Source organism: Melospiza melodia, chromosome 2 (genome assembly GCF_035770615.1).
Source record: "Melospiza melodia melodia isolate bMelMel2 chromosome 2, bMelMel2.pri, whole genome shotgun sequence".
NCBI lineage: Eukaryota > Metazoa > Chordata > Aves > Passeriformes > Passerellidae > Melospiza > Melospiza melodia.
The window spans coordinates 61,795,207-61,820,473 of NC_086195.1; the positions used below are offsets into that span (position 1 = coordinate 61,795,207).

Genomic DNA, 25,267 nt, shown 5'->3' on the forward strand with positions numbered 1-25,267 from the left:
GTCAACCATCGCTTGTTCCCTGTCTGGAGCCGCCCCTTCTGCCCTGCCCGCCAGTCACGTTCCAGCGGCCAGCCCGCAGCAGGGGATAGGAACGCGCGCGTGCCTGTCAATCACTAACGATTCCCCGCCCTCCCCCCCGCCCACAGTCGAGCCGGCAGCGGGGGCGGGGCGCGGGCTGCGCGCTGCTGCGGCAGGCGGGGCCTGGCGGACGGGGGCGGGAGGCAGGGAAAGAGAGGAGGAGGAGGAAGGGCGAGGAGGAGGAGCTGCGGCCGACGCCGGCGGAGCTTTCAGTACCTCGGAGAACGGCTGCGAGCGCGCCGGGCGGGCGGGAGCCGCCACCTCCACCGTCCGCTGCCCGCTCACCTGCCCCGCTCCGCTCCGCTCCTCACCCGCCCCTCCCCGCCCCGCGTCCCCCCGGCGCCCGAGGGAGCCCGGTCCCGCCGGAGCGGTTCTGGGGGGAGAGCACGGCAGCGGCACAGGCTCGGTGATCGGGACGGGCGGGGGTCCGTCAGCGCAGGGACGGGACGGGTGGTCAGCCTGGGACGGCCGTACCGCCTTAGGGGGTCGCTCGCTGCCGTCGCTCCTCACGGAGCGGCGGCCGGGGCGGCGAGGAGAGCGAGGGGGCTCGCAGCCCGCGCCTCGCACCCTGCCGTGGAGCCCGAGGGGAGAGACAGGAGCGCCGAGTGCGGCAGCGGCTGCCGGCATTTGCTGGGCTGGGCAGGGAACCAGGAGCAGGAGTCGCACCCGCGGCTGGGAGCGGGCAATCCGCTCCGCGGAAACCTCGGGGGCAGAGATACCCCTGGCTCCAAGGGGTTCTGAGGGGAAGGGGCAATTGAATGTAGACGCATTTTGGTAGTTTTGCTGAAATAATCAAGTGCCGAAGGCAGATCTTAGGCAGATGAGGTAGAGGGATGGATCCCACTGTTTTGGATGCCAGCTTGAATTTTTTATTTACTTTTCTGTTTTGACCACTGCTAAATGTGGATTTTGCGAGCGAACCCGATGGCGGTTGTTCCATTGTTCCTTGTTTGAACGTAAATCTTAGTCCTGCTGCTTGTGGATTTTTTATTTATTTACTTATTTATTTATTAATTTTTGGAAAGGACCATTCCAGGTAGCTTTTGCGTCTGACAAAATGAAGCCTTTGTATTTTTCGATCAATTATACCTAATATTGACATTCTGTTTGGTACAAGAGACTTAAAGTGCTGCCTCACTCAGAGGACCATTAAAGACTTTCTCGGTCGCTACATGTAGCTGAATGTGTTACGACACATCCTTTCTCCCCCCTCAAATCCTCCTAAAGATTTTTCCAAAATGAAGAAATTTAATTTTCGCAAAGTTTTGGATGGTTTAACTGCCGCATCCCCTGTTGGAAGCAGTGGCGGTGGCAGTGGAAGTGGGGCTGGTGGCTCCGTGCACCCAGGAGGGACTGCGGGAGCTGCAGGGACACCCAGAGAGGAGATCCAGGAGACGCTCACTTCAGATTATTTTCAGATCTGTAAGGTAAAGACTGTATTTTTATTTTCAATGGAAATAATAAAATCTACCCTGGATGGGGGGTGTGTGTGTTTTGGGGGGGGGGGGGTAGTAATATGATACCAATAAGCGTTTTACTTGAGAACTGCAGTGGTTGTATAAGGACTTTGGAATGAAAAGACAGAGATCCAGTGGATGCTTTTTTCTTCCTGCTGCAGAGTTGGGGTGCTCAGCAAATTCATAGAAATCTTGATTTCAGCACTCAGGGCTGAATTCCAAGTTAACACTTGGACCCCAAACGGCTGACAGGATTGCGGACAGGAAAGCAAATCAATTGGTGCTAGTACCGATAACATTTACAAGTCATTAGAAATTGAAGATTGTACGCATCTACTTCCCCTCCTCTCTCTTCCCATCCTCCCTGCTTTTCCTTCTCTGTTTTAAGAAAAAGGCAGAAGTTAGAAATACAAAACAGTGCAGTGACTCCTGAGCCCAGGACTTCAGTTATTTGTGAGGAGCTGGATGTAGATTCATGGTGCCTGTTTACCATTAGTACTGAAGTTTCTGATTGCATGATAGCAAACTTAGTGGGACAGCATAAATACCAAAAGTTGACAAATCTGTTCTGGTTTTTAATGTGTTGATCACTTCCCTAAGTGGGAATTTTCTGTAAGTAGAAAGTATAAGATATCCCTGTATTTGGTTTGTATGCTTTCTGCAACAAAGCTTTTAGAGGTGGTTTTAAATACTTGCACCTGTAAAAAAGAACAAACTGTTTGGTACTTCTGATGAGCTCTGGAATATGAAAATCATACTTTTGTAATGAAGACAAAATACAAAAGGAGATTATGGTCTTTTACTATTACCTGTCAGTTTCATGTGAATTCTGGTGGCTTTACTAGAAATTTTGTTTGCTTATTTGTTTTGATTCGAAGCTTCAAAACCAGAATTTTTAATTAGTGCAATTTGCATTACTGGGAGTAAATGGACTTCACCTATTAAAGTATACTTTGCTTTTATTAATCGGATGCAAATTGATCTGAAATTTAGATGACAGTCAACTCCAGCACATCATTATTTCTTTTTTGTGGTTGGAAAGAATAAAGAAATATAAATAACCAAGATAAACCTATGAGACATTTTGTGTGCAGACCTGGTCCTTGTGAAACACAGAGCTTCCCTGATCTCAGATACCATGTTTCTAATTCTGTTTGGCTTGCAGCTACAGCTGGTGTCAAAACTCTTGCAGAGTTCAAGGGGACAAGAATGAGCCCTTATGGCTTAAAGACTCAGAGACCTTTAGATAGGTTCTACAAAATACTATTTCTTTTTTTCTTATAGTTCTTTGTCATTCTGAACCACAACAGGTTCCAGCCTTTTGACTCAAATGATTCTGTAGTTTAATAGAGTGTCAGTGATGAGTGCATTAGATTCATACTTGCTTGCCAGGCTTGGATTTGACTACTTTTGCTTAGGTACACAGTAATTTAGCATTTTATGAAACTCCAGGTATTCAGTACAGTGATTTCCCTTTTTTGTCATGTCAGTAAAAAGATAACACGAACAATCAAGGTACATAATTCAGAGATTTCTAGGTAAGGCTAAAAATCAACATGGTTTTTCGTGTTTAAGTCATGTGGTAAGGACAAAGATCTGTATTTAGTGATATATATATTCTTATTTTGTACGGCATATTTGTGAAAGTAAGCAACATAAGGTGAAATGAATTTTCTTTTCCTAATCTCCATTATTTCCCTTGTTTACTTTGATATTACTTGAAGACAGTTAGTGTTATGTCCTGATAGATCTAGTTGGAATATGTGTAAAGGACTATGTCATTTGAAGATTTCAGTAGCTAATATTTGCCTGTCTTAGCTCTCAGGTTAAAATGTTCTCAACAAAGTAAATATTTGTGTAGGAAACCTTTTGGTTGCTTGCAGCAGCACTTGCTTCTGAATGTATGTCACTGCAGAGGTCTGTGGTACACAAAATACCGGATCCCTTTTTCCAAGATACAAAGGTATGCCGAAAGCAAACTTCCAAGCCCCCGGGTGCTCGTGTGCTCCCGCCACTCCGCAGTTTATTGCACGGGCTGCGCCTCGGCAGCTCTGCCGCACCTCAGGAGCACCGGGAGCCGGCTGAGGGAAGCCCCGGGAGCTGGGAGGGCCCTGTGCTGCTGCAAGGGAGCAGCGGGGCCTGAGGCGGGCACAGCTTCCCCCTGCCTGCTCCAGGGGCCACGGCCCTGCCGGAATTTGTACCTCGGTCCGTCTGCGTGCGATTAAGAGTACACCACACACACATAACCCAAATTCTGCCCTCCCCGAGCTTCTGCTGTGCAGCACCTCTGGAATTTCAGCTGGGTATTTGCATGTTCAGTTACATAAGTTACAGGGCTGCATATTCAAGGATCTGTGATCCTGCTGCACGCAGAACTGGGTAAAGCTAATGGCAGTTTTGGTTTGTTACCTGCAGGGTCGAGGCCTCTGGGCTAACAGCCTAAGTAGCACCTCAGAGTGGTTTTCCTTTCTTTGCTGGTTATAAAAATCCTCATTTAGAAGGGAAACATAAAAGCTGAATCATACTTAAGAATTAAAGGGCCTTTCCCTGCAGTTTTTTATGTAAATAAGTTGTCTTTCTGAAGTTAGTGGGAGGTCTGCTTGACTGAAAACACAGATCCAGTCCTCTAGCAGAACGCTGTTTTGAACAGCAACGCTCCTGATTTCATTTGTAACACACCTGAAAGCCAGCTCTCCATTTTGTGGCATTTTTAGATTGGTTATGACCACAGTGTCTTTTTGAGATACAGATTAGAGTTTAACAGAAGTAAACTGAATATTTTACACTGAGATGCTCTCAATGAGTTACTTTTGGCCTTTATATTTAAATCATTAATGTGATCTTCCATATTGAAAGAATGTAATATTCTTGAAACTATTCTGTATGAAATAGCTATGTCCTGTTTTAAGCATGATAAATTTATATGTTGGTAGCTGTAATAATGAATCAGTGGCACCAATTTCAAAGTATTCAAGCAATGTGAAATATTGTCTTACCTATTTTGTGACAGCAGGAAGCTGTACAGTTTAAGCTGCATCTAGGGGCTGCTCTTGGGATTAGGTGTCCAAGTGCAAATCATGAAAATATTGATTATAGTTCACATTAGTTGAATTGAATATGTGAGATGGCAGCATCATCCTAAAACTAGGCATGATCCAGTAGAATAAGCTACTAAAGTCTATGTTAATTTTAATTGGGATAGACCTAATTTCCTTGGGTTTGCTTCTCTGTATTTTCCCTCTGTATTTGTGTTGTTTCTTTTTCTCTGGCAATCATAGGCTCACCTGTGTTTGTTCAGACCATCCAGAAACTAAAATATGGCACTGGGGAAAGATCTACTATTAATAAAGGAAGTGAGAAGTTAGGATGTTTTAAATCTTTTAAGTAGAACTTTGAGCAGATGGAATATAAAAGGAGAAAACAGTGATTTTATTACTTTTTCAGAAGGTTGCTTGTTAGGGGATGACACATTTGGGAAGAACTGAATAAGAATGAAGATGTACATTTTTTTGGTACGTGAAGTACTTGTTCCTCATGAAAATAGGTCTCCCATGTAGAACCACTCAGGGTTTTCTTGGAGAACAATCATAGGGTTGAATTGAATTTGCAGAGCATGAGGTTAATAACTTTGAAATCAAGACCTCAGTTAAGAGCACAGTAACAGTTGTACTTTACCAGGTATATAATTAATCTACTCTAACACAGTTTCTTTTGCTGTGGGCAGCAACTGAGTACCCTTGCAAAGGTCCAGGAACTGGTAATTTAATCTTCTCAAAGAATTGCTTCCCAAATGGTTATGGACTACCTTTAAACCCCAAAGCATGAGATTTCTGTTCTTTTCCAAACTGGTCTTCAGTGTTATTACTGGGTAGCAGTGCAACACAATAAACCTCCTTTAACTCGTGCTGTATTATTTATATTGACAGTATAGTCATAGTTTCAGTATGTTCATTACCCAGGCTTTATGCAAAACCCATGGAGGCCAGAACTGTTTTAGGCTTTTGTTAAAACTGATATGGAATCCCATGGCCAATTGCAATTGTGCCTACCTAATCCTGCTTATGTTTGGCAAAAACAGGCCTTCCAGATACAGTCAATGAGTTAAATACCTTAACTATCTGGATTTCCTATCAGGTGGTCTTACATTTTAATTCTGAGAGTTTATAGATTATAATACTGTATTTTGTCAAGCTATGAAGATAAACATGTAGTCCTTCTGACAACAGCCAAGTAGGTATTTTAGCTGCAAATGCTACGTGACACTGTAGTTCAGTGATGACAGAGAGAAGATGGATTTTGGAATGGCAATTTAAGCACAATGCTGCAGGAGCACATTTTTGATTATGGAGTTTTAAAAACAAAAAACCCCTTGTTATAAGCTGTCCACAGTGTTTTAGTCAGTTTGAGCTGTTTGGTTAATCTGTCTTGTTTCCTTGCTGAGGTCATACAGAGAGCAAAAAATAAAATGTTTGCAAAGTGGTACATTTTAGTGAAATCCAATTTTAAAATTAGTATGAGCTTTTACTTGAAGGTTCTCAGAGTTCATTTAATACTTAAGTGGTAAATGAAATAATGTGGGGAATTATTTTTTTTCCTCTATACCAGAGTTTGGATCTAAAGTTAGGTGCTGAACACTATTCTGTTTAAAACTACAGAGTCATAAATGACACCTCTAAATTAGATTATAGTAATTTCATTAAATTTGTGATGAGCATAATCTATTCTTCTTTTTTAAGTGTTTATATTAATTAGATATAGGACTTACCTATGGGAAAGAGCATAGCACATAAAAAGCTTCTTTTGAAAGAATTTTGGAGGTTTTTAGGTACCTGAAGTAGTATAACTGGATTCACTTGTTTGGGGTTTTTTTGTGCAAATGTCTGTATTTTTGTATTTTTAATCCTGAATGAAGTAATGCACACCCTTCATGGCCAGCACATGCAATTACATCTTCAAAATTATTTCCAGACCTTTAAGGTTTTTGAATAAAGCACTCAAAAAGTTCCACATTTCTTAAATACCTTTGTTTGCACAGACAACTTTTAATTACATGATCCCATATTTCTTCTATAGGTTTAATTTAGCAGAACAAATAGTGTTTGCTCATAGGAAAGTACTTCAATATTTCTTTGCATACTTAAAACTCAGAGCATGCCTGAATATTAAGTTCCCCATGGACTTTTCCAACAGAAGTGCTCACCACTGTAGTTCTGAAAGCTTTCTAAACATTAATGAATTGACCTTCATAATATTTCTGTGAGATGGAAATGATATTATCCCTGCAGTGTAGATGCCACAGAAAAGCCAAAATGTTCAGCGTCCCCTGTTTTGAGTTTCCAGCTTGATCTGCTTTGCATCTGTTTTTCCTTTTAGTATATTTAACTTAGCCCACATCTTCCCACTGGGCCTCCCATTGTGTTCACATTCTGTTGCACATATTCTGCACAGTTGCAGAGTCATCTTAAGGTTAGTTATTCTTTTTATATGCCCACCTTAGATAGCCAGAATGACTCTGAATTTCCTTTCTGTCTCAAACGACTGCAGATGGATTTCTGGCTCCACTGTACAATGGCAGAAGAAGATAATTTAATTAATTCCTACAAGAGGAGAACAAATTCATACTGCATAGATTAACTTATTTCATGTATTTAATTGTTTTACTTTTTATGGCTGACCTTGCATTTTTAACGATATAAGAATCAAAGAATTACCTGAGTAGCAAGGGATCCTTGAGGATCACTGAGTTCAGCTCTTGATTTCACAAAGGGAAACCTAAAGGTTAAGATATTTGCTCTAATTTTGTGTCCCATTTCAAGTGGCTTTTTTATTGGTTGTTGGTTTGGTAGTTTTTTGGAGTTTTTTTCTTAATCCATGGGATCATAGACATTGGAAGATCATCTGTCCCAACCCCACTGCCATGGGCACAGACACTTTGCACCAGACCAGGCTGCTCAAGGCACCATCCAACCTGGCCTTGAACACTGTTAAGAATAGGGCATTCACAATTTCTCTGGGCAGCCTGGGCCAGTGCCTCACCACCCTCACAGTAAAGGACTTTTTCCCAATATCTAATCTGAATCTACTCTCTTTTAGGACAATGGGACACAAATTGAAGTTGTTTCCCCTGGTAAAAAGTCCCTCTCCAGCTTTATTTTAGCCCCTTTTAGATACTGGAAGGTGCTCTGAAGTGTCCCTGTACTCTTCTCCGGGCTGAACAACTCCAACTCTAGTGGGAACACTGGCTATATTATTTCTCACCTGAGGGTCACCAGGTAGTTAATGAGAATTTTTCTCACTATTGCAGTGGGAAAAGCAATTTTTAATCTCTTGTAGGAGGGATGGAAGAAATTCAGACTCCTTGACTCACAGTGTTCTGATTGAGGAGCTGTCACATAAAAAGTTGGTTGCATAAGCCACTTTCCCCCCAGCTTACTTCTGGAAGAAAAATACTTACACTTAATATTTTAAAGAAATTACCAAGAAATTACTTAGAGGTTTTTGGCTAAAAATATAAAGTTGTTTTTTTTTCCAGATAGAAATGCATATTCTGTGTAAAACATGCAGCTGTCCTCAGTGGAGCTGGACTAAATCCAAGACAGACCCCATTCTCACTTTGTTTAGATGAATATCCACTCGTATCTGCTTCCTATTCTGCGACATCTGATACTCCCTGGTGTATGAGTTATGCCCAAAACACTTTTTGAAGTCTCTGTGAAAATGCTATGAAAAGTTAGTGTATTCACTTTATAAACTGAGGAAAGGAAGCAGTAGAGGGTGAACTAAAACACCCCTAAACTACATGAATATAGCAGTCTGTTGGCTATTCTCAGAAAAAGTGCTTATGAAAGTAGCTTGTGGAGTATATTAATTTGTCACAATGTGTGTTAGAGTCATTACAGGGGAAAATTAGAGGACTGTAGGATTAGAAATACAAGTAATGTGCATCTGTGGAGAGGAGAGAAAGCAATATTATTAGGTACAGATGGCTGGCAAGTGTGCTCAAATGTAATAAGATGTTATCTTTGTGCAGTGCTGTGTCCATTCCTAACAGATCACCAGCAAAGACCATGAATAATAAAAAGTACTAGACACAATCTGTCACCTGTAGCTAGGGTCAAAGTCTGAGGAGGTGCACTCTTTATGGTTCCTTTGAAGTTAAGTTGCCTATAGTACTGAAACAACCCCAACCTCAGTAATCAAGGCTTTGAGTTGGTGAATGCATGGACTCAGAAGGGGCCTTACTGAATTCTGTGGTGTGTATAAGTAGATGCATGTTTCTGTATGGTAGCACGTCTTTTTTGCAGGATTTGAATCCAACAAATTAAAAATAGTGCTTCTATTTCATTTAAATGTCTGTTATGTAAGAATGCTGTGAGGTCAGACACTCAGAAGTCAGGTCCCTTATTCAGCTAGTACCCAATTATGTCTAGATGTGAGGCAATCTAGTCTTTATTGCATATTTTTATTTTCTTGAAGTGTTTGCTTATATTTTGTTCCTGTCCTCCCTCACATTTGTTTTGAACATTATACAACATGTGAGGAGGATGAATGCTATTCTGTTTGTGTTCTTTGCAACAGTTCCTGTGAGAAGATCTCTGTGTTATCCACTGGACATCACAAAAATAGTAAATAATAATAAATTAATGAATGCTCATCTCTGCTTTGTTCATCCTGTTCCATCTATTGCATCCCTTCAGGGTGGAGGTGTGCTCTCAGTTACAGCTGCCCATCATCACTTGTGTTACACATACATTCCATGTAACTGTGGATGAAACTTGATTTTAATGAGTCCACAGATCCCTGCTTTATTCGTGTTTGTCCCTACATCTATTTTGAAATGCTCCCTGAATGAGGCAAGGGCAGGAGAAGTGGCCTGTGGTTATGTAAACAGAGATCTGGTTCTTAGGATCCTTCATTGGTGCCTGAGCTGTGTCCTTGGTAGCTCCATAGGCAGTGCAGAGGGGGACAGTGATGTGCAGGATCTGCTGGATTTCACTGCTGTGAGAGGGTAAAAACCTGCCACAAAATACCTGCATTTCTTTGGAATATACCTTCACCCTGTGCGAGGTGAGATGTTGGCTGTTATTTTCAGACTAAGTTCTCAATTCAACATCAGAAAAAAAATTCAAATTGAATACAGCATGTATACAGAAAGAAGGTGGGAGAAGATTAATTATGAATTAGTATTAAATAGTGAACAACATTGTAAATGCTAGCAATGAAATCTGGTAATAGCATTTGTGTACAAGAATGGCAAATTACATTGCAAAACAGATTTTCACAGGAATAAACCAGTAACACAGATTATCTTTGTATCTAAGTGATTTTAACACTCTGTTTCTCTAGCTTCCTCCCCTGCCATTCCCCAGACCAAACCCCCCACCCTTCAAGAACTTTATCACAGCAGTAAGGGTTTTTCAATCCCCCAGTATGGCTGGGGTTTTTTTAAAACAAAAATATTTTGAAAGCAGCAACCGAAGCATTTGTTTCAGAGCAGAAACCACAATCAGCCATAACAGAACATAATTAGTCTAAAGTAGTGAAGTTTCAGAAAATCCAAAAATGGGAAGTCATGCAAAATTAATTAGTGTTATTGTTATGTTGGTCTGATGTAAACTTAATAAAAACAGATTTCTTTTTATTTAATTTCTCATTAAAGTTACAGAATTATCTTATTCTCTGTATCCACAGTCAGAGTGAAGACAAAATATTTTCCTTTCAGGGCCATCAGATAAGTTGAATGATTTTGCAGTTTTTCTGCGTGCCTCTGCTGAAGCAGATCTCCATCAGGCAGATGATGCTCTGTGATGCTCTGAACCAGCCTGTCTCAGGTTCTAGAGTGATACGGTTAAATGATGCAATGACAAAATCAGTGGAGCTGCTGTTTGGATTGCTTTGATTATAAAGGTTTTCCATTTGGTGGACTAAAGTCTTGCTTAAGTAGGTAGGCCAAAATGAACTTTGCAATCAGTAGTTTAGGGTTAGGATTTTTTTATAATTCTCCATTAAAGACAAGGGTAGATACAGTTTTATGAACAATCAAGACATTTCTCCATATGCTGATGCCCTGTTTCTTCTTGCCAGTTTACATGGCAATAGTGGGAAGTACGTGATACCACCATATTTACTTCCCTTTTTGTATGTTTGCCTGGGATTTGTTGTGGTGCTTTTATTTTATTTTATTTGTTTGGTTTTGTTTGTTTGTTTGTTTTTTACTTGGGAGAGTTCTTTTAGACAGAATAGGAAGGAAAGAGGTGAAAGAATTTTGCCTTCATCATTCTCCCTTGGACTTGGGATGTCTCCAAAGGGCATAATGCCTCTCTTGGGATGGTTATATTCATGTATTACCCTGTAACTTATTATGCTGTAACTCGGTGCTGTGGTGGATGTAGCAGGATGGTGCAGCTGCCAAGCAGTTGCTTGGCCACAGCTGCACTGATTTAAATAGATCCAGAAAGTGATATTAAAATTCAACCCCTTTAGCTTTGGCAGGAGGGGCTGGACCAGACAGTCTACAGAGTTCCCTTCCAACCTCACCTGAGCTGGGGATAATGAAGCTTATGGATCAGTGTCATTTTCTTTATTTGTGGATTTTCCTGTTTAAATTATAATAATTTTGTATTTTTGATGCGCTCCAGTGTATTTCAAAGGACAAGCATGAAGAGAATGCTTTTTGAAATTCAGAAGGCCTTATTTTTCCCCTGTGGTTTGCTTAGCTTGGCTGTTTGTATCTATATGAATCACATCTAAATAGGACCATCCTTATTTAATAACCTAACATCTAGCTTGCAGAACTGAAAATGACAGTGGAAAAACACATCTCTGAAGTATCTGCAGAGATCTTTGTTACAGAAAAAAAATTTTGTGTGTTCATTGTACAAAAAATGTACAATATTTAAGTCAGTTAATTTCAAATACTCTAAAATCTCTCTCATTTTTCATATAATTATCTGTATGTAATATTTGTGAAATGAAACTTTTAAAATTCAGGCTGTATTTGAAGTATATTATGTCCAGGACAGCTACTTTCTCAAAATTCTACCATAGCTAATTAAGTGACATTTTATAACAAAGTAAGTTCCATATTATGAAAATTAAACACCAAACCAAATTTGCCTATTACTACAAATATTATTCTTCTATGCCAGAAGTGTTTGTAGGGGAATTTTATGAAATTGTTCTTGTTTCTTAAACATATCTTTTCTTCCTGCCCCAGTATTCCTATTTCAGTAACACTTCTCTTTTGTGCCTGCATTTTCCAGGTGTTTTCTTTACTGTATTTTTCTCCACCAATACTGATCTCCTTTTTCTTCCTCTCTGTTTCATTGCTACTGGTGAGGATAATAAGCTCATAAGAAATGGCCTGCTGAGACAAACCCATGGTCCATATCTCCCAGCAGTCAGTCTCTGACAGTGGCTGCAGAATTGTCACTTAGGGAGGGTTATAAATTACATCATTTTGTGCAGTCCATTCCCTTTCCAATCTCCCATCATTCACCATCACTGGATTTGATATGTCAGAGGGAGTATCTTTAGCTGGTCCTTTTAAAATCCATTTATCAATCATGTCAATGAATTTGTCCCATTTTTCCCCCCATTTTAAACTAATCTTTAATTTCTTTTGATTTCCTCCATGGCTTTGCCAAATGTGTTTAGCTTACCCACTCACTTGTTTATGAAAGTCTTAGTACAAACACAAACAGCTTTCAAGCAATGGGCTCACACAGGTTTTCTACAGCAGCAGAATGATGCCCTCTGTGTTATTCCTCATGCTCTTCCTCATGATGTCCAATATTACTTGGCTTTTTGGGGTTGCTGTTGAACATTAAACCAAATATTTCAGAGGAATGACAACCATGCCCAAAAATTACTTTGCTGAGTTATAAATGCTAGTTCCAATTTCAGCGTTGTGCAGTTCTAGTTAAGATTTTTTTTTGTTCTTCTAGATATCTTGCATCTATCCACCCTGAAGCTCATTTATCAACTTCTTGCCCAGTTAAGTCACTCTAATGAAGTCTTTCAGGAGCTGGTCACTGGTGGTTCTGAAATTCACTATCCAAAGGAGCATAGTATTAGCTCTGAGATCAGAGACTTCAGGGTTCATTACCTTTTATAGGTCATTAAAGACAATGAATAAAATTGGTCCAAGCATGGAGAACTCTACTTGTGAATTTTCTTCATGGAAAGAATCCATAAAACTCTGTCCTTTGTTTTCTGTGATCTAACCAGCTTTCAGTCCACAAAGAAATTTCTTTAGTCCCATGACACTTCTGTTTCTCTAATAACATTGCAGTGGAATATTATTGGAAGGCTTTTGGAAAACTTATGTATATTCATATTCCCTTTATTTACTTGCATGCTGACAGCTTCACAGAATTAGAGAGAACTAGTCAGACATGATTTCCCATTGAAGAAACTCTGCTGACTTCTGCAACAATCTTTATCTGTGTGCTCTGTTAGTCTTTATTTTATCATCTTGTCAGGGACAGCAATCAGCTTTCCCAGTCTACAGGTCCAGAGTCCTTTTTGTAAATGGCTTTTTCCAGATGACTGTTTCTAGCTTTACACCAAGGAAAAGAGCTATCTGTAGGTATATTTATGTAAGAAAAAAAAAAAACAAACTGAAGTTTTTTAGAAAATTCTGTGAATATGCTCAGAAGCTGTGGTTCCTATTAGAGGTTGGAGAACTAGATGGAATCAATAACTTGGATTGGAAAATTGCAGCTAAGCTGTGATTTTTTACAAAAAGCATTACTTCAAAAAATGAAAATTTAACTGATAAAAAATTTATCTCTCCTGTGTTGTTTACTTTGGTTGGAAGCCTGCTGATACCTTGTCCTCTTTCCATTTTTAATGAGAAGGGATCAGTCTTACCAATCAGAGATTACAGACACAGTGATCCATAAAAGGGGGATATCATGTCTTGTAGTGATATAATACATGGCAGCTCATTTGTATAAGCACTCATTTTTATCACTACCATCTTGGAGCAGCACAGTACTAAAAATAGTATTGAAGTGGGAAAAATGCTGTAATCATTGTCATTTTTTAATTTCCGACATGGAGACTGGAGAGGTTTCAGTCAACACTTCATCCTCTATTCTGTAAACCATTCAATTATTCTTCAATGACATTTTTGCATTTGGCATGTTGGTGACAATTTGGAAGTAGACTCTCTATACTGAGCCACATGTTTGGACTATATAGTTAAATTTTAGCAAATGTACATATTCTCAGAAATTATTTGCCTAAGTAGATCGCTTTTGCTGTCAGATGTTAAATGAAACAAAGTGTCTAAAAATATTAGTAGAAAAGTTACAAATTTTAAGTTTATGCAAATTTTCAGAAACATTTTTTAATATAAACTTTATTAGTTGATACAGTTGAAAATTTTATCTGGTTCTGTTTTTTTCTGGAGCAAGAGAATGTTATAATTACTTTTATTAAAAAGGTGTCTTTGAAATCTGATATAAACTACCACAGAATAAACGTTAAGAAAACTCTTATATTGAAGAATTGCATTATGCACCTTGTGAACAATTATACTGGATATTGCATATTAGTACTAGTGCAATTTTTTTTCAGCTAATGAAATCTATCATGGTATTTTAGACTGAAAAAGACCATTATGTTCTGTACAGGATATTAAAATGTTCATTGGTAGATTACTAGCAAGCCCAAGTAATCAATTTCCTATATTAATTTAGGTAAATTGTTTGTGTAAAGATTATTTTAATGATATATACATGCAATTCACTGCTTAAAATGATTTAGAAGAGAATTTAGGAGAAAATAACTAAGCTGAACAGAGATTTATGCTGAAATTGTATCTGCATTTGTAATTGTTCTGTTTCAAGTAAATTGTTTTGCATATTGCACAGAAACTGTATGTCCTAGGGAGCACAGACTGCCTCTAGAGACAGCGTGCCCAAAAAGGAGGCATTAAAGGAAGCTGGGTAATGTGGAGAAAAGCAGTCCTGGCTCCATCTGCTGTCTGGTTTTTCTCTCTCCCTTTTATTTTCTTGGCAGCTTCTTTCTTGGGGTATTTGGGGTAGTTAGGCCCCCCTATATTTCTTTGATCACAGGCTGATTTTTAGCCATACTTCTGCTTTTGCCTGCTATTAACCCCAACTACTTTGTTTTGCATTTCTGAGCACCACTGATGGTTTTGTTCTCTGTTTTTCCTACTGGACATAACTCAGATAAAGTAGGAAAGGAATGTACTTTTTTTTTTTTTTTTGTCACCCTAGGATCAAGTTAATTTTGTGGTCTTCTTTTCTTTTTCATATGTATTAGTAAATGCTGTAAGGAAGCCCAGCCACAGTTCTGGAACTCTTACTCATCCTTACACTCAGGTTCGCTTGAGCTGTATCAAAGCACAGCTGAAAAGTCTACTCCAAGCACTGGCTTTTCATGTCAATCTTTCTCACAGTCCTTTGAAAAAGAAAGGACCAAAAAGCTTTTGTTGGACCAAAGCTGAGGACAGGAACCTGGGAGTTTGGAGTGTTAAAGATTTTCCATGTTCTTTTGTAATAGGTTTAATTTTCAGAATAATTTCTGAGGCTGCACGAATTTGGGCCAAACCCTCAGTTATAGAGACATCATTTTCTGCCCTAACTCTGTACTGTACTTCTTGGCTTTCCTTCCAAAAGGGTTTTGTTCTTTTGGAATCTTAATAAATATGAACTTTTTACTTGAAAGGTGTAATTTACTTGGATGTTCAATGGATTTCAACAAATTTTTAAAAATATTTTTCAAATGGCAGAATTTTGCAGTCACAGAAACCTCCTAATTTGGATTAGTCTAAATACTCAAAATTGGAAAATGGCTGCAAAATAGAAAGAGCCCTTTTGAGTCAATACTAGAGTTCAAAAATTGTACTGAGCTGTGATCCTGAAAAGATGTACATCACTGTTCTTTTAAAACATAGTTCTATGTCAAATAAAGGACCCAATTAAAATTTCCAAATGGGAAATCTGACTCTAGATTGCAGAAATAGTGAAAATACAATGCAGATCCTAAATATGTAGGCAAGGATGCAAATAGATCTTTAAAAATAGTACTGAAAACTCCAGTCATGGCTAAACATCAGAGAAGCTTACTGTGACTGGAACTGATAGGAAATTAATCTTTATTGTAGACAATGTTTCTAAAATCAATAATTGAAAAAGGATAATTGGTGAAAATAAAGGTTTTTCAGATAAGGAAGAACATTTATTCACCAGAATACAGAAATTTCAAATATAACAGCAGATTAGTAATGCTACATGTTCAACACACTAGAAAATACTACAATCCATGATTGCTTCTATTTTTGTGACATGAGAGGTAAAAGCACTTCTAGGGGTGTAAGTCTGGTCCCAGCTTAGATATCAAAATAAAAAAATCTTTATATTTGACTAATCCTGATACTTAAGAAAGTTAAAAAACTCCAAAACATAAAGCAAAACCAAACCAGATACAGAATTGAGGTCTTTGATAAATGCCTACATTAACATAAAAAGTGAGTTATTTTTCTACAGCTTACTGAAGTAGCATATGCTTCTGGGTTTTTCCAGCCTAGAAACTAATAATTAGACATTCTTTAAACAACTTCCCTTATCAGCAGTAATTAATATATGAGACAAGTAAGATCTCTTTTAAGGAAGGGGTTATTTGCTGAAAAACATACATTTGGTTGTTCCCAAACTGCTTGTGAATATCAGTTCAAGTGTTTCCAGCTGTAATGGAGGAGCTGGAGTGATACAGCTGTGGAATCATCAGCTGCCTTTTACTCAACAGGTCTGCAATTAAGGAGTCCCTTTTGTTGACATTGTTCCGTAGGGATTGCTGAATGCTTCAGCAGACATAGTTCTTGAACTAGATAATTTCAAGGAAGAGGAAGACAGCTTAAAAAGTTAAAATTCATTCAGTTCAAAGTACTTCTTCTCCAATCCCAACCACTTCCTCACCATCCCAACCGCTAAAAAAAGAGTCAGTCCTAGAGTTCAAGGTTTTATTTTGTTAAATAATATAAAGCGTTATTAATATTATACTAAAAAACAGCATTTTGTGCCCATTTTTAGGAAAGCAGCCCCGCAGAAAATTTTAATTACTGTTCATTTTTATGTGTATTTTTTATGTGTCTTGGGTTTTTTATGTGTCTCATTATTTTCACTTTTGTTCTTATGTTAGTGTTCTTCCTCATAAGAATTGGGCAAGTCATGTTGGTCATAATCTCCAGGTTGAGATAACTTAAAGTACTGAGACAGTCTTCAAGGATATGTTGTATCATGCTCAGTTTATTTATTCCCCAAAGTATCTCTGCAGAAATTAGAATTAAAAGCACAGTATTGTAAATAAAGATTAAGAAAGGGTGAGTGGTTCAGCTGCTCATTTTGAGAACATCTTCTCTGGCGTCTTTGTTTTTTAAATTGATATTAAGGTTTTTACCTCATAGACTCGATTCAGTTTATTGGTTTATTGGATCTTTTCCCCTGGACATATTCCATTTCTTTCTGCTGGAGCTGTTCTGTTGAGGTTGAGTGTTTTGAAAGCATATTATGTGTCTTTTTTTTTCAGTTTACAGTTCAGCTGCCCTGCATATTAAGGTTATCTTTCAGTATACCACTTCAGCAATATATACCAGTTGTATAATAGCATACACTTTGCAGTCTACTTTGTTGCAATAAAACTATTTAAAATATTACTCAGTGAAAAGCATAACTACAAATTCATATGAACAAAATTCACCTCTGTATTTGAAATACTGTGTCTTTTTATATACTTCTCTAGAAGTGTGTTGAAAATGCTAGAACATACAGAAGAAGATAAGCATGAAGCATCCATGCTGCTCTCAGTGGTTGCAGTTCAGTCACTTTGCTCCTTTGCTCTGTTGCAGACGGTTCGCCATGGCTTTCCTTACCTACCCACTGCCTTAGCGTTTGACCCAGTGCAGAAAATCCTGGCAATCGGAACAAGAACAGGAGCTATTCGAATGTATCCTTTCTCATTCACAATTTGCAGCATTTCTGTGTCTTTGTAATACAGGGATGGGACTTACCTTCCTCAAGCACTCAGGTAAGGCTACAGTTGTTATGTTCTACTTCATTTTGCTTTATAAGACAGACTGGAAAAAGATGTGCTGTTGAGGAATCAGCCAGGTCCCTAAGGGGTTCGAAGAACAATTTGTGATTGCATTCTTCGCATATGGTTTTGGCATATATTGGTTAAGATAAAACAGAATTGATCTTTTTCAGCATCCCGAGTTAAAGTGGACAGCAAAGTGATAATGAGCAAATTGTGAATGTTGTGCTAGCAATAAATAAATTCATTGCTGCAATGCAGTTAGCCTGTGTTAAATTGCAGTTAGATGGCTGTGTATGAAATTATTTAGGTACTTTCAAGGTAATGGTGGGAAATAAGTGATTTTAGGACAGAATTCATCTCTTCCCAGAGGAGAAGGTGAAGCACTATAAAAGTGCCTATTTCTTTTCGTTAATTATAAAGGTACTTCAGTGCCAGCAATTTATGTGCTGTTTTTAATACAGTAGGATTTGGAAGTTAGAAGTCTATTCAGAATAAATTTAATTACAAGGTAATTAAAATTTGAAGACTTAAATTAAAGAAAAAATTAAGAATATTTAAATGTGATGTATTTCAAAATGTTTCTCTACATCATTTTCTTAGTTTGGCATGGTTCCAATGTTTTCCACTTCAGTGAAAATACATATAAAACAAGGAAGAAAGGAGAAAGACAGGAAGGTTTAGAAGTTACAGAGTACAGAACTCATAAACCAATTTTTTTTTTCAGACTTTTTGTAGCCAAATAAATTATAGGTTTAAAGTAGGGGACAATGCTGTATGAAACAGCAATATAATATTTTCTGGTTCTTTTGCTATCCCTGTTCCCAAGGTAACTGTAAATGCAATGAACCCAAGGCAGGTTACAAAGTAAAGAAAAATCTCCTTGTGGAAAACAAGCCTGTGTCTCATGTAATATTACTAAAACTTTGGTTCTTCCATTTTTGGGTACTCTTGGTCTGAACAGTTGCATTTTCCTAAGCCTCAGTTTCTATCTGACCCAGAATTTCTCACAAGACTCAACTAAACCTCAAGTTATATCACACACTCTGCTTTGATAGTTCTACTCTTTATTTCTTACCTATGTGAAGTAGATTGAATATATTATGTTCAAATGCAAAGAAGAAAATGTCCATGGATTTGTGTACCTTTGAGAAGTACAAGTCTAGTAGTCATGGTTTCTTCTTCTTTTTAGAGGTATGCAAGGTTAAAAATCTGGGGCTTTGTCCTTGGAAGCTTCACTGATATCTTCAGAGTGAGGGTATTGGGAATTTCATGGTAGAAGTAGGAGGAAGACCTTGCAGAAGATTGACTCCTGTGCCCACCTCTTCTTTCCATCTCAGCAGTGTGGCTTTTCTAGGAGCAGTGCTGTCACTGGCTAGGCATCCTTTATCTCTACAAATCTCTCCTTTGAGGAAAATTCAGGTACAGAGCCTGAATTAAACCAGGTTCATGTAGAATTAATTTAAACCTGCATGTCTCCTGACACAGGAAATGGAACATGAATTGGAAAAATTTCTATATCCCTAAGCTTATATAAAATTCTCTCTATATTTTCTATAAAAATAGATTATAAAGAGTTAGCAGAAGGGAAAAGAATGTTTTTCAAAGTGTCCTTCCTTTTAACATTTCTTCTCCTGTTTGCTAGCAAACTCCTACCTCATTCATGGAAAAATTTCTACCAGTGCTAGTATCTTAATCAAGCAAGAGCAGCAGAATTACCAGGGAATTTGATTTTTTTTTTTTGTTTTTTGGAAGATATGTCATAACATAAATGCTTCTCAGCTTAGTCACAGAGAGCCTGGTTTGCTTAATTGAGCCCTGAGTTAATGGAAACTGTGCTTTGAAGACAGAGGGTACCATAAAAAGAATTACTTATTTATTCATTTTAACCGAGGTTTCTCCACTTGGCTGTAAGTTTTGCAGAACATATTACATAAAAAACCTGCTTGTGGACTTATAAATTTGCAGTGAAAGAGGCCCTAAGACTACCCCCAGAACACCACTCATTTAAGCCAGTCTTGTTGCAGATGTTTGTAGTTGTTGAAATCAGGCAACAAAATTCAAGTAATGATGTAACAGATTAAGTATTACATCTGAAAGTAAAATTCATAATGTGGGTTTTTTTAGCAAACTAAGGAAAATATAGGTTTTAGTGGCTCTGAGTTTTGCACAGTATCCTGTAAAAATACTTTTTAACAGAACTGTACAATTTCATTCTGCTATGAGTAGGTCATATAAGAAAAAGGGAACTCTTTCTATACATACGTTGTGTTTGACTGGTGTTTCTAAACAGTACTGTTGATGGAGTGAAAGCACAGACTACTTGGCTGCCATTAAAGAAATTTACCCCCTTCTTTATTTGTTTGCTTACTGGTGGTGCCAAAGGGAACACAAAAGGATGGGAATACTGAATTTATGTTTAATATTCATGTCATGATGTAGAACAAGTTTTGCTGTGATGAGTCCAAGACACATGATTATATTATTACCTCCTTGACTTTCTGAAAGATTCACAAGGTATTGGTATTTCTACTGGTCACAAGTTAACAGGTCTCAATATTAATGTCTAACATCAGGCCTTCAGGTGATCATTTTGAGTGATCCAGCAGCAGTATTGAAGTTGACCATGTTAAATTGTCCTGAAGTAGAGCATATTCATAAGCTGCCATTAGAGTGCAGAGATGGAAGTTCATTCTGGTATGGCAGTCAATTTTTTTTCTCCTAGATTTCTTTTCAATGTGCTTAGATGCAACTGCTCTCTCTAGCTTCTGTTGCACTGGGAATTGTTGTTGCTATGCTCTACTGATCCTCCCAGTCTCTGTGGGTTTCCCAAAGAAGTTCAAACAACTGCAGGCTACCTCCAGCACTGCAAACCATCAATGGTAGTATCCCTACTACCAACACAAACTAACAAAGTCTGCAAATAAAGGATCAAAACGCTGCTCCTGAAACAGTTGCTCTGGCACTGGTCATTCTTTACCTTTGTCCTAAAGACAGCAAATTTCATTTTTCCTTTGAGGTATTTTCTTCCTGTTGGAAGCCTGTTCGCAGCTCCCATACTTGTGATCATTGTTCAGATCATTGCTTGACATCACTCTAAGTGGAATATCCTTGCTTCAGGAAAATACATTCTATGAAGAGGGGCTGTGAAATGGAATTCCTTTTCTTATTGTCTCCATATCCATCTTCTCTAGTCCCAGTGTGAAGAACCTTCTGACACAATAAAACCAACTGTGCAGTCTCTGGTTGCTGTCAGAGAAGGTTCTGTATCACCATATAAGGAGGTGAGAAATTAAGATACCTGGTCAGACTTAAGTCTCTTCTTGATTTCAGAGGAAAAGGAGAAGTCTGGGGATTTTTTGCATTCTCAGTCTGAATAAATAGATTAAAGTCAGTATTGTTAACAGTGATTATTCCAGTAACAGATCTGAAGGAGCAGCATGCTGTGCTCAGATTTTAGGATGCATATTTCTATATTGTCAATTATTCAGCTGACAAATTCTTGTTAAAATTCCTTCTAAGTACTTCCTGGAGTCACTGAGTCCTTTCCTTTGGAGTTCTTTTATTGCATCAGAACTGTGTTTAGCCATTGCAGCTCTCTACTTCAAACATGCAGAATACTGTATCTACTCTTTTTTTTAAATCAAACTGCTGATTATTTAGTGGTCAATTGCAGTGAGAAATTCTGAAAGACACTCTTCTCTAGCTATTACCATTTTTGCTTATCATGAAATGAGAGGAAGTTTGTCTTAAATCCAGTGCAAAGAAAACTTACTGGGTCCAGAATGGCCTCTAGAAAACTGAAAATTCACATCAAACAGGTTTACATTAGTAAAAATATGGTTTTGTATGTGTTTTAGTGTGATCTGGTGCTGGTTTTGGTACATATTATTTAGACTTTTAGGCTCCATATTGTCATGGATGCAGGTTGTGGGGTATGCAGATCTTCACTTTCACTGTTAGTTGCTTGAGCAATGCTGTAAGGCATCTGCAACCCATGCAAGGCTTTTCCAGTAGGCACAGCTGTTTTTTAGCCACATTATCAGAAAATAATGGCCATTATCAGTGGCCATTTTATATCTAGGCAAACAAAACATTATTCTGGCTAGCTGACACATGACAGTGGAAGCATTGCTCTATCCCCACCTTTAGCTTAGCTGCCCAGTCCTGACCCTGCCTTTGCTCCAATTCTGCTGCTTGTCAGATCTATTTCTGTGAGCCATCCAATGCACTAACCTGAAAAAATACCAGTTCTTCTGCTGTGCTACTTTTTTTGCCAGATTAACAAACTGATTTATCTGGTGCTTACCTCCAATGTTAGTCAGAATGATGCATAAAGAAAGTGGAAGGAGTGCAGTTGGGACTGGATAAGAGAAGGAAATGGGGGAGTAAGAAAATTTTGGCACTAAGGAGCAGGTCATTAAATTGACTTGTCTTAGTGGTTGAAATTGCATCGGATAAATTCAAGAATGGCAGATTGCAGCTATCTATGAAATTTGCTACAAAATAGTCTTTCAATTTTGAGTGGTATAGAACATACCATCTCTTTTACTTATGTTTAAAAAATCTTCATGTAAAGCCATTTGCAAGTCACAAGAATTCTACAGGTTCTGCTCAAGGGAGATTCTGCTTTAGAATCGTATTTGGAATAACTTTTTCTGGCCTGTTTTCTGTACTTCTTCCAATGCTTTAATAGGAAGAGTGATTTTTGAATGTCAAATAAGGTGCAGCAACACTTATTTTAACAGGTGTGTTTTGTGAAGAAACAAACATGACTTCAAAAAGGCCAATGGCATCCTGGCCTGTGTCAGCAATAGTGTGGCCAGCAGGACCAGGACACTGATTGTCCCCTGGTACTCAGCCCTGGTGAGGCCAGACCTCAAATCCTGTGTCCAGTTCTAGGCCCCTTTCTAAAAGAAAGATATTGAGGTGCTGGAGTGTGTCCAGAGGAGGGAAACAGAGCTGGGGAAGGATCTGGAGCACAAGTCCTATAAGGAACTGCTGAGGGAGCTGGGGGTGTTTATCCTTGTGAAAAGGAGGCTTGGGGGGACCTTATCACTCTCTCAAGTACTTGAAAGGACAAAAGAAAATGGCCTTGGATTGTGCAGGGGAAGTTTAGATTGGATCTTAGGAAAAATTACTTTGCTGAAAGGGTTGTCCAACCCTGGAACGGGCTGCTCTGGGAATTGGTGGAATCACCAGCTCTGGAGTGTTCAAAAGTCATGCAGAGGTGGCACTGAGGGACATGGTTTAGTGGTGGACTTTTTAGTGCTGGGTTAGTGGTTAGACTCGATGGTCTTGGAAGTCTTTTCCAAGCTAAGTTATTTTATAAGACCATCATCTTTCTGTGAAACAGCCAGTAATCATATCTTCAATTCCAGAGTAACTGTGCCAAGTAAAGGGGAAGGTGAAATCTAAACCCAAGATAGCTCTGTTGAACATCATGGATCTTCAGCAGCTGATATACACAGAGAGACTGTATTCCTGGGAGGTAGAACTGAGGCTGTTTGTGCACTCTAAAAAAAAAAAAATCTGGCAAAGAAGATAAATAGCGCTAATTAAATCATTGCTGGCAGAGTTCTGAGTAGGCATGGAATTTTACAGTAGCTAAAGGAAATGTGGTAAAGAATGTTTGACATCAGGTTGGATGCACTTTAAAAGAAAAGAGGAGAATGTAACTTGGGGTTTTAGTCTGTGAGAAGGGTGGCATAAAAGCTAAATATAAATTGTGACAGATTTACTCTCTCTGGAACTGCTGCCTTTTAATCTAAACAAGGTTTCAGTAGTTCTTTATCCTTAAAATAAGCCAACTGTGTTCTCTGCTGTTTACTCTGTGTGATTTATTGGGCAGATGGAATGGGGGTAGCACAGACAAGATCATAAACCCAAAGTTCTATTGTTTGAAATGGAGGAATCATTGATACATTTCATCTTTTGTCTCATTGGACAATGTATTTGAGATTTTTGTAGAGAACTTGAGCTATTCAGGAATGCAAACTTCACTGAGAGTCAGTACTCCTAATATAAGTTCTTTTAAAAATTCCCCTGGAAATCAACATGCAAATGTCTATTTTTGTGTGTATAGATAGCTAAATAGGTTATTACAGAAATGAATTTATTGTCAATCTACAAGAATAAAAAATATTGTAAAAGATACCAAAATAATCAAATTTACCTTTATTACTAAATCCAACAGAACCAGAGTTTGGAGATTTTTTCTATGTTAAGACTACTATGCATTTGGTTATGTGTGCATTCATATTTATATACACATAAACATATACAGATATATAAACATATAGGTATAGATATATATTAGGTTTCTGCACACATGCATAAATTTGGGTCCCGGGTTTGTTGGTTTCCCAAGCCTCTTCCATGCTTTTTAAGTAAGGAGACTGAATATGTTACAGTTAAATGTACTGGACTTCCTTCACTTCCAGTTGCTGTTTATCTAGGAGATAAAAATGGAATCTGACATCTGCAAACAAATCTACTGAGAAAATGTAGATTTTTATATATTTGGAGATGCATGTAAAACTGGCATACAGGTGGATGACTCTGGCAGCATTTCAAGTGGAGCTGATGACTGCATTCATGAACAATATCTGAAAAAATGCTTTCTGGATATCTGTTACAAGGGGGTTCTTGAGTATAATAAAAAAACCCCTCAACTTACTCTCATAGTGAAATTATGACTACTGGTGATAGTCAACTATTTCAAATAAGTGATGTGTCTTAATTAGACCTTGTGTCAGCTTTAGAGCTTTCCCTACCTTCTTTGTTCCAAACTTTGTCATCAACAGAAGTGTTGATGTGCATAGGAAACAAAGTACATCAATTTGCCCTCCTTTCCAGTCTGCTAATTATCTTTTTTAGACAAATATCCATGACCTAAATTTGGCAGACATCCTTAAACCACAGAAATTTGTAGTCATACTACACACTTAGTTATTTTGACACTTTTCTTCTTTTGCTTTTATCTGGCAGATACTCTTGATGGTAGAGGGAATTGATACTTTTCCAAATACCTTAGGAAAGCTAATATCTAGTAAAAGACAAACCCAAAGTACACAGACACATACAGCAGGAGCATTTTAGTGTTGTGAAAGGAGACCTATTTTTTTCTAGCTGCAGGCACTCATTCAATTTAAATTCTTGATGACTTCTTGAAGTTAGGTGCCTTTCTTGCACGTGTAATGGAGGGAGACCAGGGATGAAAGGGAGCTGTGGAGGATTGAATGCCCATTATGAGGTAGAAAGACTGCAGTGACTCTGAATAATTGTTTCTGCATTGGGAATACCTAAGGAGAAGTTTCTGAAGCCAAAGAGTTCCCCCATGAGGATCTTGCACAGCAAGGAACATGAACCATGTCATGTGATGAGTGGTTCAGTAGGAAGTGGGACAGACAGTCACACACTATTTCAGCCTAAACCTCAAGGAAAGGTGTAGGATAAAAGCACATTTTTTCCTGAGGTTCAAGAAATGGGGATATGAGCAAAACAGAGACTATGATCTCATTCAGGAGAGGGGTGAGGGGGGGAAGGTTTTCTTGAAGAAGTTCTCTTCCCTCATCCATGGTCAGCCCTCTTTCCCTAACTGACCTAGTTTCACTCTAGTTCTTACAGCTCTTAGATTTCTCTTCCTCACCCCTGACCTGTCTTTT

The 25,267-nt window shown here is 38.4% G+C and overlaps 1 protein-coding gene across 9 annotated transcripts in view; it reads left to right on the plus strand.

Annotated features, from left to right (window-relative positions):
- The first annotated feature begins 691 nt into the window (after positions 1–691).
- STXBP5L (syntaxin binding protein 5L) overlaps positions 692–25,267 on the plus strand; it is a 180,376-nt gene continuing 155,800 nt past the window's right edge. For 3 of the 9 annotated variants that reach the window (XM_063148407.1, XM_063148410.1, XM_063148409.1), the window contains exons 1-2: positions 700–1,505; positions 17,416–17,513. In XM_063148407.1, coding sequence (XP_063004477.1) covers positions 1,317–1,505; positions 17,416–17,513 — 287 coding nt within the window. In that variant the 5' untranslated portion in view covers positions 700–1,316. Of the gene's footprint in view, positions 1,506–17,415; positions 17,514–25,267 lie in introns of all 9 variants that reach the window. The other 6 variants (XM_063148406.1, XM_063148408.1, XM_063148414.1 and 3 more) reach the window with 6 other exon arrangements.